Source organism: Vombatus ursinus, unplaced genomic scaffold, assembly GCF_900497805.2.
Source record: "Vombatus ursinus unplaced genomic scaffold, bare-nosed wombat genome assembly UNPS02010461.1, whole genome shotgun sequence".
Lineage (NCBI taxonomy): Eukaryota > Metazoa > Chordata > Mammalia > Diprotodontia > Vombatidae > Vombatus > Vombatus ursinus.
In genome coordinates this window covers 7,601,768-7,620,952 of record NW_020950239.1, presented here as the reverse complement: position 1 = coordinate 7,620,952, position 19,185 = coordinate 7,601,768, and the positions used below count along the sequence as shown (strand labels likewise).

The window sequence follows — 19,185 nt, the reverse complement described above, 5'->3', positions numbered from 1 at the left end:
AAATTGATCCTGTATCATTTTCTTATTTGTCCTATTTACAATTAATTGATTTTGTCCTGTAACTGCCTAAGTCATGATTCTCTGCTTCTGAATTTAGTTCAGAATCCAAGCTAGCCTATAATGGGTTAAGTTTAGAGATCCAGTTCTCTTGCTAATTACCATTCTATTCTTGCCTTAAGGAATTGTGCTAACCTTGAAGAATATGGCTTGCATAAAGGAGTCAGACCTAATATCTTTACATCACCAAGCTATCCTTCAAGGATGTCTGGTTGGCTGTCAAAAGAAATATGGACCCTTAACTTTGGCTTTGTGGGTGTATTTAAATAATTAAGACTTCTTGGTCTCAGGAGAGAAGGAGGGTGTTGTTGCTTGCCCCTCACCACAAGCTTCTAACCAATCATTTTGGTCCCTTTGCATATGTTACCAATCAGGTTGCCCTCAACCCATGATGTCACCTACCCTGCTCTGTTCTTTGTTTTATGCTCCTCAAAACCCATAAAAGAGGAGATATCCTTTTGCTCAGGGCCTTTGGCTAGAACCTGAGGCAGCCGTTGTCTCTTTATTAATAGATACGGTGAGTAGGGCAGGCAAGACTGTGTGAAAATAATGGGAAACAGCCATGACAGCTAATCAGATTGAGAAGAAAAGGTAGGGACTAATGCCTTTTTAGACAAGTGATTCAAATATCAGGGAGTTTCCAACAAATGTCTCTTCTGATGGAGAAAATCGTTGAGGTCTGAAGATGCCTAAGAAACCATAACTACATTAGCTAGCCCGTTAGGTTTGCAAAGTGCTTTACAAATATTATCTCATTTTATCTTTACAACAATTCTTTAAGGTAGGTACTATAGGTAGCATGCTACTTGCTTTGCAGTTACATGGTGCCTGAGCCATATTGGGAATTGGGGTGGAGAAGAGATGGCATTCTTGATACAGCTCTTGAATGAGTTGTCCAGTTCAAAATTTTATTCTCTAGTCCAATCAGTATTTTATTAAAGGGCCCAGCCTACTGATAAGGTGTCTATTTATATTATCATGCCAGTTTTTCCCCACTTTAATCTCTACTTCATCTAAAGCAAGCACATGATTCACATTCTCTTGAAACTCAGGTTTAGAGCAAGCTCTCTTATCTGTCCTAACAAAGATGACGTGGAACCATAGATTTAGACCTAGAAAAGGTCTTCCCTCATTTGTCAAATGTGAAAATAAGGTCCAAAAAAGTGAATCGATTGTCCAAAATTATATAGGATATGATGGGGGCAGAACTTGGGTCTTCTGAATCCAAATCAATTAATCAATCAATTAATTTATATTTGAATTTTCACTAATCACTGTTACAATTATTAAAAATATTGTAATTGATTCCAAACCAATGGAAATATGTGGTAAGACATTGAATAGTGTGATCACTTATCAGTACTAGTCTCAATTTAGTTGTTTATCCTTAGATGCTGAAGGAACTGGGAAATGTAAGTGCTGAGAAACAGCAAAAGAAATTGGAAAGATCATGGAAATTGGTAGAAGAGGAAATTTTTTTTCTAATTAAGAACAAACAAACACAAGAGAGCAATGTCAACCATCTGTTTTGAGGATGACAAGGGTTTCCTGTCAGAGCTATGCTGAAACGTGCATGTCCTTTATGTACATGGCATGCTTGTTGAAGACCTTTGTTATGAGTGCAATACATTACAGATGAATACCCACCTAAGAAGCAGTAATAGTACTTCTCTGCAAGAATAGGTACTTTTTGGTGTCCTCTGTTTCGTGCACTGTACCCTGGAAGGGGAATTCAGGAATCAAAAGTTCAGTGAACTTTGAATAATGTCTGATTTCTCAGAAAGTCATAGAATGAGACCTTTAGCAAGGAGGTTATCTGATGCCTCCAGAGGAGGTCTCACCCTCATGAGTGTTTTTGTTGCAAGCTCTTCCCATGTTCTCATTTTACTAAGGTCCAGAAATGTTAAATTATTTATGTAAAACCCAGACTTTCTTTCTGTAAATCCACTATTCTTTCTGTTACATTAATTTGAGTATGCCCAAGAAAAATGATTTTGCATAATTACAATTAATTAGGAAATAAAAAAATATATTTTTGAGTTCCACAAGGCTTATTTTTTTTACAACAAAACTATCAATTATCTTATCATCTAAAGATATTAATAAAGGCAGGAAATGGGTTTTTCTTTATTAAACCAACAGGAAGTATAAGCTTAGTATCATATTTGAGTTTGCCAAGCATTTATCCTTGCTTCAGATTTTCATTGTAATGTCAGCATGAATGATTTTTGTTCGCTTGTTTTGGAAGCAAAGTATTTTCTTATGGAAGTTTAGCTAGTAGTATTTGTTTTAATGGAGTCAGTCTCAAACTCAAACTCATTTCCCCCAAAATCTTTTCTTCCCCATTGATTTTGGTTTCTTCTCTTGGTGTTCCGTATTCTCTTCCCTCATTTCCCCCGAACAAATGCACACAATTCTGCAAGTTGTCTCACAGATATCATTACACAACCAAGTGACTGGCTTGGGTGCTGCAGCTTCTGTCTGGCACTGCAGTGGAGAGGGACTCATGGTCTGTGGAGATAAAGAAGGCCAGAACATTCCACTCATACATAGTGGGCTCCAACTACAAACAAGAATTTTTTTTAAAAAAATCTTAATATTTTATTTTTTCCAATTACATGTAAAAACAATTTTAACTTTTTTTTTTTTTTTTACAATTTTGAGTCCCAAATTCTCTTTCATTCTACTTCCCTTCCCCCATCACTGAGAAGGCAAGCAATTTGATAAAGATTATACATATGCAATCATGCAAACATATTTCCATGTTAGTCATGTTGTGAAAGGAAACACAGACCAAAAAAAAAAAACCAAGAAAAATGAAGAAAGTACAATAACAGTATGTTTCCTCTGCATTCAGATTCCATTAATGCTTTCTCTGGAGGTCCTTCAGAACTATCTTGGGTCATTGTATTGCTAAGAAAAGCTAAGTCATTCCCAGTTCATCACTGTACAATATTGCTGTTATTATGTATGATATTCTCCTGGTTCTATTCACTTCACTTTGTGTCAGTTTGTGTAAATCTTTCCAGGTTTTTCTGAAAGCATTTTGCTCATCATTTCTTACAGCACCATTGTATTCCATCACCACCATATACCACAATTTGTTCAGCCATTCCCCAATTGATGGGCATCCTCTCAATTTCCAATTCTGTCCACCACAAAAAAAGAGCTGCTACAAATATTTTTGTACACATAGGTCCTTTTTCTTTTTTTAAATCTCTTTGGGATACAGACATAATAGTGTTGTTGTTGGGTCAAGGCGTATGGGTCAAAGGAAAGGGTGGGGAACCACATGGCTTTCTAGGTCCTCAAGTGCAACTCTTTTACTGAACCTAAACTTCACAGAACAAATTGCCCTAATAAAAGGATTTATTCTGTGAAGTTTGGATTCAGCTAAAGGGCCACCCTTGAGGACCTAGAAGGTCACATATGGCCTTGAGGTCACAGGTTCTCCACTCCTGGAAAGGTTTTATGGCCCTTTGGCTATAGTTCCAAATTGCTCTCCAGAATGGTTGCACTAGTTCACAATTCCACTACCAGTGTATCAGCACCCCAGTTTTTGCACATCTCTTCCAACATTTGCCATTTTCCTTTTCTACCTTATTAGCCAATCTGATAGGTGTGAAGTAGTACCTCAGAGTTGTTTTAATTTGCATTTATCTAATTGATAGTGACTTAGAGCATTTTTTCATATAACTGTATATAGCTTTGATTACTTCATCTGAAAACTGCTTGTTCATATCCTCTGACCATTTATCAATTGGTGAATGAGTTGTATTATTATAAATTTGACTCATTTCTCTACATATTTGAGAAATGAAACCTTTATCAGAGACACTTAATGTAAATTCCACAAGCCCTTTCCCCCAATCCCAGCTTTCTGCTTTCCTTCTAATCTTGGCTGCATTGATTTTGTTTGTTCTAAAACTTTTAAATTTAATATAATAAAAGTTAACCATTTTATATCTTGTAATGCTCTCTATCTTGTGTTTAGTCATAAATTCTTTCTTTATCCATAAATCTGACAGGTAAACTGTTCATGCTACCGTAATTTGCTTATGGTGTCACCCTACAAACAATAATTTGCAACTTGATGGCCTCAATCCTTATGATTCTTTTTGAATACCCCTACCCTCTCATATCAGGATCCTGGAGTGATCTTGCAGCCCACTTGAAAAATATTGGCTTAGGCCAATATGTTTTAATGTTCTGAGAGCAGAAATGAAGTCAACACTATCATTCCTGAAAAACATATGTCAATTTTCTTCTTTCTGACTTCCCTGCTCAAAAATACCCTTCCCTGGCCATCATTCCCTTATATATGTTGTCTTTCATTATTAGAATGTAAGCTCCTTGAGGTCAAGGGCTGTTTTATTCGCTTATATTTTTAACACCAGTGTTTACAGAGTCCCTGGCACATAAGTGTTTAATGAATACTTATTGATTGATTGATTCAATTCATTCAGTAAGTTAACTTCATTTCCTGGGGAAATTCTAGAAAGGATGATTAAAGAGATGGTTAGTATATATTTAGAAAAGGAAGCAATGATTAAAAAGAACCAGAGTTAGGTTTCACCAAAATTTGCCCAGTTAATCCAGTTTCCTTTCTTAACAAGGTTACTAAGAGAAGAGAAGAATGCCATAGATTTGGTTTACCAAGATTTTAGCAAAGGCTTTGATAAAATATATCATATTATTCTTGTGGAAAAGATGGCAAGAGGTGGACTAGACAATAATGCAAGCAGGTGCATTCAGAAATGGAAGGATGGTCGAACTCTAAGAATAGGAGTTAATGGTTCAATATCAACTTGGCAGGATATTTCCAGGGGAATGCCTCCAGAGATCTGTGCATAGTCTATGCCCTTTAACATAACTTGGGGAACACGCACATCATATTTGCTGATGGCACAAAGCTAACTCATGAGGTGGCAGATTCAGAAGCTAAGATCTTGAAACCCAAGAGTAACCAGCTAATTATAATCAGATGAAATGCAATAGAGACAATGTAAAGCCCTGCTCTTGAGTTCAGAAAATGACCTACAAAAATTCAAGATGGTGGAGGTGTGGCTAGTTAGTATTTTATTTAAAAAAGAAAAAAGATTGTGTGTGTGTGTGTGTGTGTACTCTAAGCTCAGGAAACAGAAACATCTTGCCAACTACACTGCTAATGTCTCCCTTCATATGATTTGGAATTGAAACTTAAGGACCTGATCTCTGGAGAGACTGCTCTGTTTCCTGAGGGAGTTAATTAACTCAGCTTTGGAAATCCACTCCAAGGCTGAACTATTTTAATTCTGTCTGAATGAATGTCAGTCCAAATTCATCTAACCCACCATATCACTTTGTGTTTTTCACTCTTTCCCTCCTCTAATTTAACTACACACACTCACACACCCACACACCCACACACACACACACACACACGCACAGACACACACACTTTTCCTGGTCAGCTTTGGCTCATTTTGAGAGTTATCAATTCTGACCGACCTTATCACTCTTTTGTATCTATTCTCTGTTACCTGCCTTGGCTTCACTCTTCTTTACAAATAATCCAGTTTGATTTTTGACTTCCATGGATATAAACATCATTCAATCTGACACCTTCTTTTCCTCCTCATTGGCATTGTACATAGAATTTTGTCTGTCTTTTCTATGAAACTTCTGAAATCTACTCTGTCCCAAACTAGAGTGCATGTCAGACTATGCTCAGCTTTCCTTTATTGCAAATTCTAAGATGAAATGGTTCCTTCCCCAAGAGATTCCCCTCCTTTCTGATTCAACAACTACTTCTTTCTTGCTGGTGAGAATAGGATCCAGAATAGATGTTCCCCTTATTGATTCCTGTACTTTTGAAGTGGGAAACTATCAAGGCGAGTCAAATTTTTATTAGCTGTCCTGCTTTTGGCCTCTTCAGAGAGAAGTAATATATATGGCAGACACATATATTTGAGATATATATATATATATATATATATATATGTATATATCATATATTTGAAGTATGTATAGATCATATATTTGAAATATATATGGAATTGTTCATTGTAATATACACATGCATACACACACACACATATGTATATTATATATATATATATAATTGAAATCCACCATCACTACCATCTCATACCTCCATCATAGGCTTGGGATTTCTTTCCTGAACCATTTCTACTTTGTGTCTTAATGTTCTATCCTCCCATGATATTGCTTCTATTGCTGATCACATTGATTTTTCTTCCTATTTTCTCCATCCAACTTTTCCCCTAGAAAAATCATGGATTTCCTCACCTGGGGATGTCTTCTTAATATACAATACTAGTTAACCCATCTTCCCTTACACTCATTCCTCAAGATTTTACTCCCACTCTACAATACTCAAATGTTCCTTTGAGCTCTTTTCTCTCTTTCTCATCCATTTCTTCCCCCCCACCACACTATAAATGTGTAATGTGTCATTCTAGACTCACTTGGGTGAGTCTTAAATCTTAAAATCTTAAATTGCCCCACCCAACAACCCACTGTCGAAGGAACATCTGGTTACTCTTTTGTCACCCAGGTGGTAGTTTACAGTTGTAGACTCCTGTAATATCCCATCTTCCTGGTATCTATCTTTTCCTAGGGTTCTCAATACCTGAGGACCTATCTCAATATTTCAATATTCCAATACTTGGGGACCTATCAATATCAATGCAAAAAATGCATTCAATGTTCCAAACAACAAACTAATAAAAACAAAGGACAAAATGATATTTAGAACAGAGACCATAAATCAATATTGGTTTTATGTAATATGTTTAATTGTTTTTCTCCCAATAGATATGTTTAAAATGTGCAATAGTATGTAGTCCTGACATTCTCCTTCAATACTTTAAGGTACATTACTATCAAAGCTGATACTGTTCATTACAACAAATTGATACAATTCAGTAGGCTCTTACTGTTCAGACAATCATAAGCAACAAATTGCATACAATACAATTTTATGTTTAATAAGATTTTAAATATAAACTGTATCCTAGAATGTTTTATAGAACAATTACAGTGTTTGCAAGCAAGGTGAAAAAAATATATAGAATCTTATATACAATATGTAACATTTGAAAGTCAGATACTACTCATGGATTTTTTTTTGGGTGAAAACATTAAGACATTCTGTAAAGACATGGTTGGCCCAAGACTTGTCCTCTCCCCTAATATCATTGAAATTGGGAAAAAGCAGTAAATGTTTAGAATGAGGTTTTGGTACTATAAAACTAATTAGCAAAATGGACTTTAAATAATAATGAAAAAGTGGGTCAAATTTAGATACCCCTCCCAAAGTGAATAACATTCTTTGAACTAAAGAGAAAATAGATATTGGCACTGTAGCCACTGTAGAAAGTATGATTTAGTTTCATGCAACAAATAGCTGAAATTCAGTTAACTATCATCCTTAAGACCATAAAAGGTCACTGTGAGTGTGTCATGCTGGGAGATGACATGAGACTTTAGGCCACTCTTTAACATCATCTTGCATCCAAAGAATGAAACTACTTAAGCAAATAGGAAGAGATTTTATTAAATTAGCAATTAGAATTAAATGTTATATGTTTTCAGCAAGACCTTTTAATGCAATTCCAGACCTTGGTGTGTTGGTTATTTTAGGATTGTTTATTTTTCCACCTTAATGTTGGAGTGAACAGTAGATTGTTACAACTTTCTGGGAAATTATGGGTTTAGTATCGAGCTTTTTAAACTTGTCACCATTCATATACTCATGTCTTTGACAGACATAGGCCCTTTTAAAGTTTTATCTCTGACTCTCAGCTTTTTAAAACAAAATAATTACAGGAAGCAAAGGTGAGGAAAGGCATCCATAGTGAACTGCATAACTATTGAAGGCACAAAGAAGGTATTTTATGGACATTTTAAATGTGGGATACTTTGAAACCATATGGGAAACATGGAAACAGCATTGCCCAGTGTGGCTACTGAGTGACAAGTGACTTTTATTTGAAAATAAAAGCCTTAGCTATGTTGATTTACTTTCTGTCCTAATACCAGTTCCAGTTCATATTTCTTTCATGTGCTTTCTCAAGGAAAGCTCCAACTCCTTATGGAGGTTAGTCGTTGGGATGGATTTTAAAGCTGGGGTGGAGGTGGGGTAGGGAAGGACTGGGAGGTGTTAGAACCAAAACAAAAATCAATCAGTGTTGATTTTTCACTTCATTCTGGATAGTGAATTCAATATAGGTCATGTCTATAAATGAAATGAATGGATTGCTATTGAACAATTATTTCAGTAAGACAATGGATTAGAAATAGCCAAGGCATAAATATAGGTGAAAGCATGATGACCTTGACAGAAAAAATTATGCTTATTGTTTGCATAGGTGATGCTCAAATCTGTTCAATGAATTAAGTGTTTAAAGAATTTGGAGGACAATTTGATTGAATTTGTGCAACCAGATCCAGTTACGACACTTGGAATGTCTTACTACTCTACCTTTATTGAATTTATCTTTTGGGTAAATTTCTAAGATTTTTAAAAAACAGAAACTTATTCAAAACCCAAGTCATGATGCATAAGTCCACAAGAAATAGGCACTATGTCCAAAGGACAACTGTCTGTTTTTTTTACCATGGTACAATTTATAGCCACCAAAGGATAAAAATTCTGAAGCTCCTGGAGCCAATGACTGTTGTCCCACAATGACTGTGGTCCTGGCTATGGTCCCATACCTCAGAACAGAAGACAAAGAAAAATCTAAAGGGAAAAGAAGGGAATTCACTGGACACAAGATCCCAAATAGCCCTACCTTCAATTTTAATAATTTTTGACATTTCAAGGCTTGTTAAAAGGATCAAGTTGCTAAAAGCTGTTCCTAGGAACTGACTTGAGAGTCCTATAGATTATTAGTTTAGATACAAAAGAAGATTGTTGTCTATTACCTCACATGTGGCCTTTTGTGACTAACAGCCTTCATAGGAATGTGTCATAAGAACTTATGACTTACAAACTCTAAGACTGTGAAATCGCTTCAAACAATGTCGATCGGGCAGATAAACCACTGGGAAAAAGGGATAGCTTGGCTATGTTTGCCTTATCTGGCCAATGGTTGTTACCCATGTAGCCATCAAGTTTTTAAGTAGGGAAAATGTTATGTATCATTAAGGACTAATTTATAATACTCATCTGGCCTCTAGCACATTGGGTGGAGCCCTTATGGCAGACTTAGGGGAGAAAGGACAAGAGTCACACAGTATGGGGTAAGGTTTGCATCTCTGGAGGACATTTGCAAGCCAATGACATCCCAGTTCCATTAGCATCTTGGAGTATCAAGCTTTGAAGAATTTCATCATGCTGCAGAAAGCAATCGGGTAGCATTCACTTGGTAGACAAGAAAACCAGAGGTATGTACACACATTTATTGACTTAATATCCCATGGTAACTCTAGTTCACTGCTGATGGGAAATCATTTTGGACTGATTTTGAATTTCTACAGTTATTAAGCCCTAAAATGGAATACTGTACACAGCCACTTGTGGTAAATAACCATTCAGTTCTTGCTGGAGAGTGGAGAAAAAACAAGTTTTTGCCCAGACCATTGCCATTGTCCATATTTTTTCATTTTTGAATGTTTTGTTTGTCACAGGACTCCAAGGCAAATTGTATCTTCACCTTCCAGTGTCATTCCTTTGATGTCAATTTTCATGATGTTTTCCAACAAATTATTATCTAAGAAATGTATGCTGTTATTTGTCAACATTTGCTTGAGTATCCTGGATGCATTACAAGAGCTGGCTTCGATTAAATTCCTGTACAAGCTTACAAGTTTTGTTGCTTTCAATAAAGCAATTAGCCCAGGAGTTTGAATTTCTTACAAAAATTGATTTTATGTATAAAATACTATGTGCACTTTATACATTAGCAAACATTTCATCATACAAAAATAATAAAATAAAAAATAAAAATAATATCTTTTCCATGGACTTCTTTTAAAAGAAAAAAATATATGGTTTGACCTTTTTTTGTTTTGAACATAAATATTATTAATAAAACAAAACTATTAACACTAAGAGGTTGTCACCAGACAGGTAGTAGGGCATGTGCCATTTACTTCTTTCAGACTTGTAGCAATGTTGAGTTCCTTTCATCATTCGAAGTCACCCTTTCATATTCCTTCTTTGATTCTTTGCTTTTTCTGTTTTTATACCTGGGAACATGTGAAGATGAAAAAACAAACATTAGTACTTCAGTCAGCACAGGCAAGAGTAAAGTAAGCCTGCCATGTTTAACAAGAGAAATAGTTATGTGAACTCAAAAGCTGCATGGACCCCCATCTTATATAATCAGTGCTACCAGACATCTATGGCAGACTTTCTACAGATGGTCTTTACCAAATTCAAGTTATTTTCAATGCAAGGTAAATACGTAGGACTTCACTGTTTGGTGATTATCATCAACCACGGGTACATAATAATGTTTCTTGTTGTTGTTGTTGACTTTATATGATCAAAAGCGGAACTATACTATTGAATGTCAAAGAGACATGCCCATCAAACCTTATTTCAAGAATCTGAAACTTATAGGACATATGGTATGGTTTTTTTTTAATGACAAATCACTGTTAACCTATGGGATTTTAGATATAGAGTTGGAAGGGACCTTGGAACCTGTCTAGTCCAGTCTCTTCATTTTACAGATGAGAAAACTGAGGCCAGATAGATTAAATGATTTGTCCAAGGATATATAGGTAGTGAATAGCAGAGTTTGGATCCAAACCCAGTTTCCATGACTGTAGACTCACACCCCAAATTCAAGGCATTTTCCCTATTATCCTCTGGCTACCCTTATGCTTTCAGGTCAGCCACCAACACTTTCATAAATACTACCAATATGGTTTTCCCTCCTCATCAAAGAAAGAAAAAGAAAAAGAAAAAAGAAAAAAAAGAAGAGGGTAAAGAAATTGTGTCTTACCACCTGAGGAAATAATATATAGAGCCAGCCATGACAATCAGGAACAGAAGAACAAGGATGACAGTCAGTACCACGTATTCTTTGCTCAAGGGTTTTTGAACAGTTAGCAAAAAATGCTCGCATCGGCTGCCCGTGTAGCCCACTTCACACCTAGGTAAAAGTAGAAAAGATGGACATAGTTATTTAATACAAGAGTAACCTTGGAGGGAAAGGAAATATAGAGGCTTTGCACAGCAGAAACCATGATCTTGTGACCTTGTGGACATGCTGTTCCCTACTCCCCAGTAGAATATAAGCTCCCTGAAGGCAGGGATTTATTTATTTTTTATCTATTTATCTATCTATCTATCTATCCATCTATCTATCTATCATTTATCTATCTATCTATCTATCTATCTTTTTCTTTTTGTATTTCTAGTACTCAGCAGAGAATAGTACCTTAATTTTTTAAATTAAAAGAACACAAAACAATTAAACAATGAAAGAGAGTCATTTCTCATGCATGCGAATGGTTATAAAAGAAGTCATCACTGGATGTCAAAAGCTAAGTGTTATATTTTATACAATTGTCTTAGGGGCAGCTAAGTGGTATAGTGGTTAGCTTGCTGGATCATGATTCAGGAAAACCCGAGTTCAAATCTGGCTTCAGTCACTTACTAAGCTGTGTGACCCTGGTCAGGCAAGTCACTTCACTGTTATCTGCCTCAATTTTCTCATCTGTAAAATGGAGATAACAGCCTCTACCTCACAAGATTGTTGTGAGGCTCAAATGAGATGATGTTTGTAAAATGCTTTGCAAATCTTAAAGCACTGTATGAATGCTGGCCATTTATAAAGGAACAAATATTGTGGTTTTTTTTTAAGCTTCTCAGTTGCCATTGCGATATCTGAAGTAAATTGTGATTTTATGGAGATAAGTGGCCTCATCCAACAGCGTAATTAACTGAATACTCTACAATAGGGCAGCTAGGTGGTGCTGTAGTAGATAAAGTACCAGCCTTGGAGTCAGGATAACCTGAGTTCAAATCCAGCCTCAGACACACACCATCTGTGTGACCCTAGGTAAGTCATTTAACCTTATCTGTCTCAGTTTCTTTATCTGTCAAATGAGCTAGAGAAGGAAATGGCCAACTGCTCCAGTATCAGAAAACCCCAAATGGGGTGACTGAAATGTCTCAACAACAACTCTAGAAAACATGTGTGCCCATTTTCCTTTTTTATATTGACTGAAAATTTCTTAAATTTATACAAGGCATACACAAAATACACATTAGTTCAATTCAACCCAATAAGCATATATTAAGTGCCTTTCATGTGCCAAGCACTGTGAGCCCCTGGAGAACGTGGAGCAGGGGAGGAGCATGGTCAGATTTAGGAAGCCTTACAATGATTACTTTGGCAGAGCTGCAAAGGATGATTTGGGAAGGGGAGAGTCCGGAAGTTGGTAAAACAATTAAAAAGAAATTATCCAACAAGAGGTGATGATGGCCACTTACCTACAGAAGTGTTGACTCATATCCACCACGTAGATGCATTGCCCATGTAAACAGAGGCCTTGCATGTCCTCTCCGCATTGTGTAATTGCCACTTGAGCAACCCGAGGATTATTTTCTATTTGAACTGTGGAAAGAATGGAAAACAGATGGATTATTTTGCTTCAGTCTTTAAAAACTGAGTGTCAACTTTACTTAAAATGATATATATCATCCAGCTACCATTGCAAGCAGGTGAGGCAGTTTCCCAAGATGCCAGGCCTCTTGGAATTTTTTTTTAAATAGAAGCATAGAATCTCTGAATTGTAGGGACTTCAGAAGTGAGGAAATGGAGGTGCTTAGACATGGAATCCCAAAGGAGGGACAAGAAAAATATACAAAATATACAAAAATAGATGATATATATCTGCTAGGCCAAGCATGCCATGGGATAGCAGAGCATACTCTTATATTAGACAATTAAGGTCCTGTACAGGGGACTCCACTCCAACCCTTGAGCAAGAACCCCCATAGGTACACTCCTCCCTACTGAGTGCTCCTTCAGCCACTGCCCAAAGAACAGCATTGATGGGTAATAACAGGAAACCTAACAATGTAGCCCAGTCTTCACTGCCTTATCTCATTTTTAGGAAGCTTTACCTGATGTTAAGTAGGGCAGTTAGATGGCGTAGTGGATAGCCACTGGAATCAGGAAGACTCATTTTCATGAATTCAAATCTGACCTCAGACACTTACTGGCTGTGTAACCCTGGGCAAGTCATTTAACCCTGTTTGCCTCAGTTTCCTCTTTTGTAAAATGAGCTGGAGAAGGAAATGACAAACTTCTCCAGTATCTTTGCCAAGAAAACCCCAAATGAGGTCATCAAGAATTGGATTGAGTCAAACAACTCATCAGCAACCTGAGTTAAGCTGAATCTGCTTCTGGGCAATGTCGACCCATTACTCTTAGCTTAATAATAGTGGAATTTATATGATGCTTTATATAACTTTCACCTATTACTCTTAGTTTGAGGATGATGGTGATGATGATGGAATTTATATGCTTTATATAACTTCTACCTATCACTCTTAATTTAATAATAATAACAAATATCATTTACATAGCATTTTATAAAACTCCTACATACTACTCTTTGTTTAACAATAATAATAGTATTTATGTAGCACTTTATAAAACTTCCACCTATTACTCTTAGTTTAACAACAACAACAACAGCAACAATAATAATGATGATAGCATTTACATGGCACTTTAAGGTTTGCAAAGCACTTAACAAAATTTATTTGATTTATCCTCATAACAGCCCCGGGAGGCAGGCACTACTTTTATGACCATTTTACAGGTGAGGAAATGGCGGCAAACTGAGGTTAAGCTTAGGGTCACATAGGTAGTAAGTGTCCGAGGCGGGATTTAATGCCAGGGTTTCTTGGCTTGAATGCAACAACCGTATTTCTCCCAGGTCACCCGGTTGAACATCCCTCAGTCCTTTTAACTTATCCTTCTCATATATCATGTTGAGATCCTACCTCAAACAGGGGCAAACACAGTGCACAGAGCACTGAGCCTGGACTCAAGAAAACCCAAATAAAATCTAGCCTCAGACCCTCACTCCCTATGTTACCCTTGACAAGTCACTTAATTTCTATCTGCCTGTTTCCTCAACTGTAAAACAGACAACATAATAGCACTGGCCTCCCAGAGTTGTTGTAAGAATCAAATGAGATAGTAATACCTATAATGCACTTAGCACAGTGCCTAGCATACTGTAGGCATATAAAAAATGCTTATTCCCTTCATCTTTCCCCTTCACACACTTTCTATCTGTGTGATCCTGGGTGGGGTAACTCAATGTCTGTTTGCCTCAGTTTCCTCATCTGTAAAGTGGAAAAAATAATAGCATCTGTCTTCTAAGGTTGTTGTGAGGATCTCATTTGATAATTGTAAAGAATTCTGAAAACCTTAAAGTTATATATAAATGCTAGCTATCATTATTATTGCCATTATTATTAATATTAATATGATCCAGAGCTGTTGTCAAGCCTAACCTACCTCTATTTGTCTTTATAATTTCCCTCCTCCCTTTTTTTGTCTTTCTTTGTGACCCCAGCACAGTGCCTAGCATGCAGTAAGGGCTTAATAAATGCTTGACTGACTTGGGGTACTATAATTCACCCTAACCCTCTAAATCAATCAGAAAAGCTTATTCCAAATTGCCATATCAATGTTCAATTGCCCTCTGGACATCCACCCTTCATGGGGTCCTTGTGATGGTCAAATAGTATAATAGGGAGAAAAGTCATCACCTTCCCCCTTTTTAATTGGGCTTGTGATTTCATCAGTGTAAAGAATTCCCAGGGGAAAATTCCCTCTACCAGTGCCAGACAACACCTTTTCTGCAACTTAGAGTCTTAGAGATTTGCCTGGTACACCAAGAGGACTTACCCAAGATAACACAGCTGGTATATGTTAGATATGAGACTTGAAGCCAGGCCTTCCTGACTAAGAGGCCAGCTTCCTAATAACACTACATTACTCTCCCTCCATAATGTGCATGAAGACCCTTTGAAGAAGAACAAAGCCTGACAAAAGTGAGTTATTGTATGATTGGTAACATCTGGACTCTTCCAAGTGCCCCCTCCCCCAAGGCATGTGGGGATCTTTTTCTAGAGAGGAAGAAGAAGGGGCAGGTAGGTGGCGCAGTGGATAGAGCACCAGCCGTGAAGTCAGGAGGACCTGAGTTCAAATTCGGCCTTAGACCAAACACTTGACACTTACTAGCTGTGTGACCCTGGGCAAGTCACTTAATCCCAAGAGCCTAATTAAAAAAAAAACAGAGAGGAAGAAGATGCTGCCCACATCCTGATACAGGAGGCATGGACTCAGGATGCAGAATGGGAAATATTTTGGGGCATGGCCAACCTGGGAATTTGTTGTGTTACTAGGACTTTTTTTTTTCTTTTTCTTCAGCAGGAGGAAGAGAAAATCAATGCTTATTAATTGGGAGCAAAAGTTAATTTTAAAAAAGAATGCAGGAGCAGACCTTCCTCCTTTCCTTTCTCCCTCCTTCCCCACAACCTGCACACATTGACTTTGGGCAGTGCGGCTGTCCCACCTGCAGCACTCCCCATTGTCATCCCCAATGAAGGGATCCTATGAGCAGCTGCCATGTGCTGAGCCCTGGGTGTAGCCTGGCATGAAGCAGAACAGGAAGGACCTGATTCTGCAATGTAGCATCTAGGTTGTTGCGGGCTAGTACTTAGATGCTGCTCTATGAGGAGATAGGGGGAGGGGAGTATGCCCAACTGACACTGACCTGAACACCTTGAAGGGACTTGTCCTTTGCCACGGCCGTCGGCATCTAAATACCGTGAGGTATTCTGAGTGTGTGAGTATCCCAAATCGAGGGAAGACACATTGGAGCCCAGCTGCCAACTGTCCTTAAGGTATCCACTCGGGGTAGCAACATGAGGATGATTGAAAGGTCCCAAGGTCTGAAGGAATTTTGGCAGGTCCAAGCCAAGAGCCACAGAGATTCAGGAGCCCCAATTTCCAGTCCCAATTTCCTCTGCTAGAGCTATAAGGGAGTGTGGTGTGGGGTCTTTATTTATTTATTACCTATAAGAATGTCCACAAGTCATTTCCCTTCTCTGAGACTCAGTTTCCTCAGTTGTAAAATGGAGATAAAAATATTGAAACTAACCACTTATGGGGGGGTTGGGAAGCAAGTGCTTTGTAAATTAAAAAAGTATTTTTTCATAAAGGATCCCAGATCTAAAGTTGTAAGGGACCCTCAGAGATAATGATAATTATGATGACGGTGATGATAAAAACAGCTAGAATTTATATAAAGCTTTAAGACTTGTGAAGAGTTTTACAAATGTCTCATTTTATCCTCACAACAAATCATCAAAAAGCATTTATTAAATGCTTACTATCTGCTGAAGGGCAGCTAGGTGGCACAGTGGATAGAATGCTAGGTCTAGAGTCAGCAAGATTCATCCAAGTTCAAATCTGACTTCAGATACTTAGTAGCTGTGTGACCCTAGGCAAGTCACTTAACCCTATTTGCCCCAGTTTCCTCATCTGTAAATGAACAGGAGAAGCAAATGGCAAACCACTCCAGTGTCTTTACCAAGAAAACCCCAAATGGGCTCACAAAGAGTCAGAAACAACTGAACAACAATAAACCTATGTGCCAGGGACTGTGTTAAGGTCTGGGCAGCCAAAAAAGGCCAAAAAAATAGTCTGTGTTCTCAGGGATGGGGACAGATTGACTTATGAAGTTCCTACTGTGTTCCAGGCATTGAGTTAAGTACTTTACAAATATTACGTCATTTGATCCTTGTAACTACTCCAGGAGATAGGCGTTATTATTGTCTCCATTTTACAGTTGAAGAAACTTGGTCAACTGGAAACTTGTTGACTTGCCCAGGGTCACACAGCTGGTAAGTGTCTGAAGTTGGATTTGAATTCAGGTCTTTCTGAATCCAGGCTCAGCTCTCTATGCACTACGGAGCCATCCGGCTGCCTCCTTTTACAAAGACAACATAGTCTAATGAGGGAGGTGACATACAAACAACTATGTGCAAACAAGATATAAACGGGATAAATTAGAGATAATAATTGAAGATAATAATCCTGGGAAGTAGGTGCTAATATTATCCTCATTTTACAGATGAGGCAACTGAGGCCCCGAAATTGAAGCAGTGTAAATACAGTGGGGAAAGCACTGGCTCTCCATTCAGAGGATGTGGATTGAAATCCTCCCTCTGACGCTTTCCCCCTGTAAAATGAAGGCGTTAGATTAGAAGGCCTCTTAGGTCCCTCCCATTCCCATATCCTACCATCCTATGATATTAAGTGATGGGCAGGGAGATGTGATTACAAGTATTCTCACCTACTTTTTGTTAGAACCTGGTTTGACATTCTCAGCCTGTCTCCTTGGATCTGATCCCTGGCCTTGTAAAGTTGGACTTCCTTCCCCTGCCTCAGTTTGCCTTCCTGACTCTCAGACTTGCCAAACTCAAGCTCTTGCTGCTGAGAGTTGGGGTGCCCCCTGTGTCTGTGGGGATCACCTCTTCCCTCATTATCAGCTTTGTGGTCTGTTAATCCTTCAATTTCCTGGCTCTGCAGGTTATGACAAGTTTTATGAAATTCGAGAGTCCCAAAGGTGGTAAAGGTTGAAAACAGAAATAGGGTTGAGAAAGGCTAATCTCTCTCTCTCTGTGTCTGTCTGTCTGTCTGTCTGTCTGTCTGTCTCTCTCTCTCTCACACACACACACACACACACACACACACACGCGCGCACGCACACAAAGCTGTACCAAGTGCTTAGCATGTGCAGATCACCGCTTACCCAGTTTCATCATTGCCTTCTCCCAAGAGGTTTTCTCAAAAGAGTTCTGCAGTAGAGCTCCCGATATATGACATTATAGACTTGAGTACTTTTGAAGTCTTTCTAAGGTCCAATTCCCTTGCTGAACCCTAGGTAGTGTCCAATTTTTACTTTTCCACTTTTTTTTCCTATTTTCCAAAAATCTATCCCCCCTCAAAAAAATTAATTTTGTTTGGTGGAAATCCAGGGTTTTCCTTTTTCATTTCACACATTCTGCTCCCATTTCTGAAAAATTCTGGCTGTGGGACCATGGACACTTAACTTCTCAGTACCCCCAGGTAGCTCTCTAGGATTCTAAATTAAAAAGAAAAGGATACCTGCATTATTGGTGGGAGTTTCCTCCTTCAGGAGTCCCCTATACCCAAAATCACAGGTTTTAGTTCTTATCTAATCCCTATACTAGAATTAAAAAAGTGATCCTATGACCAGATTTGGGGCAGCTAGATGGTGACTGGATAGAGCTCCAGCCCTGGAATTAGGAGTACCTGATTTGAAATTCGGCCTCAGACATTTTCTACCTGTTTGACCCTGGGCAAATCACTTAACCCTGTTTGCCTCAGTTTACCCATCTGTAAAAATGAACTAGAGAAGGAAATGGCAAACCACTCCAGTATCTTTGTCAAGAAAACCCTGAATGGGGTCACAAAGAGTCAGACATGACTGAGGCAACAGCATGACCAGATTTAACATTTGCCATAGATCATACCTTAGAGCCAGAAGGGGCTCGGAAGCCATGGTGTCCAATCCCTTTATTTTACAGGTGAGAAAATGGAGACTCCGAGAGTTTAAATTATTTGTTCAAGCTCACAGATTTAGTAGAAAATGATCAAGGTTTTAATCCAGGTCCTGTAACTACACCATACTGCCTCTGTCTCTGTCTATCTGTCTGTCTCTCTGTGTATGTGTGGGGATATATGTGTATATATACATATGCATGTGGGTATATGTATATATATACCCACATATATACATGTATACAAATATAGTCTTTTTGAGTTTTTGTCATTCTTCAAAATGGTTAATTCTTAAGAATGACATTACTAGAGATGAGCATATTTATAACACTTGTTGCCATGGCTGTGGGACAATGTTTGTTTTTGTTTTTATTGTTCAGTCATTTTCAATCATCTCTGACTCTCTGTGACCTTGTTTGGGGTTTTCTTGGCAAAAGTACTGGAATGGTTTGCCATTTCCTTCTCCAGCTCATTTTACAGACGATGAAACGGAGGCAAACAAGGTGAAGTGACTTGCCCAGGGTCACACAGCTAGTAAGTG

The 19,185-nt window shown here is 38.0% G+C and overlaps 1 protein-coding gene across 1 annotated transcript in view; it reads right to left on the bottom strand.

The window, feature by feature from the left end:
• Positions 1–7,169: 7,169 nt before the first annotated feature.
• EREG (epiregulin) overlaps positions 7,170–19,185 on the bottom strand; it is a 30,314-nt gene continuing 18,298 nt past the window's right edge. The window contains exons 5-7 of the mRNA XM_027854500.1: positions 12,518–12,641; positions 11,022–11,171; positions 7,170–10,257 (exon numbers count right to left, since the gene is read on the bottom strand). Coding sequence (XP_027710301.1) covers positions 10,167–10,257; positions 11,022–11,171; positions 12,518–12,641 — 365 coding nt within the window. The 3' untranslated portion in view covers positions 7,170–10,166. The remainder of the gene's footprint in view (positions 10,258–11,021; positions 11,172–12,517; positions 12,642–19,185) is intronic.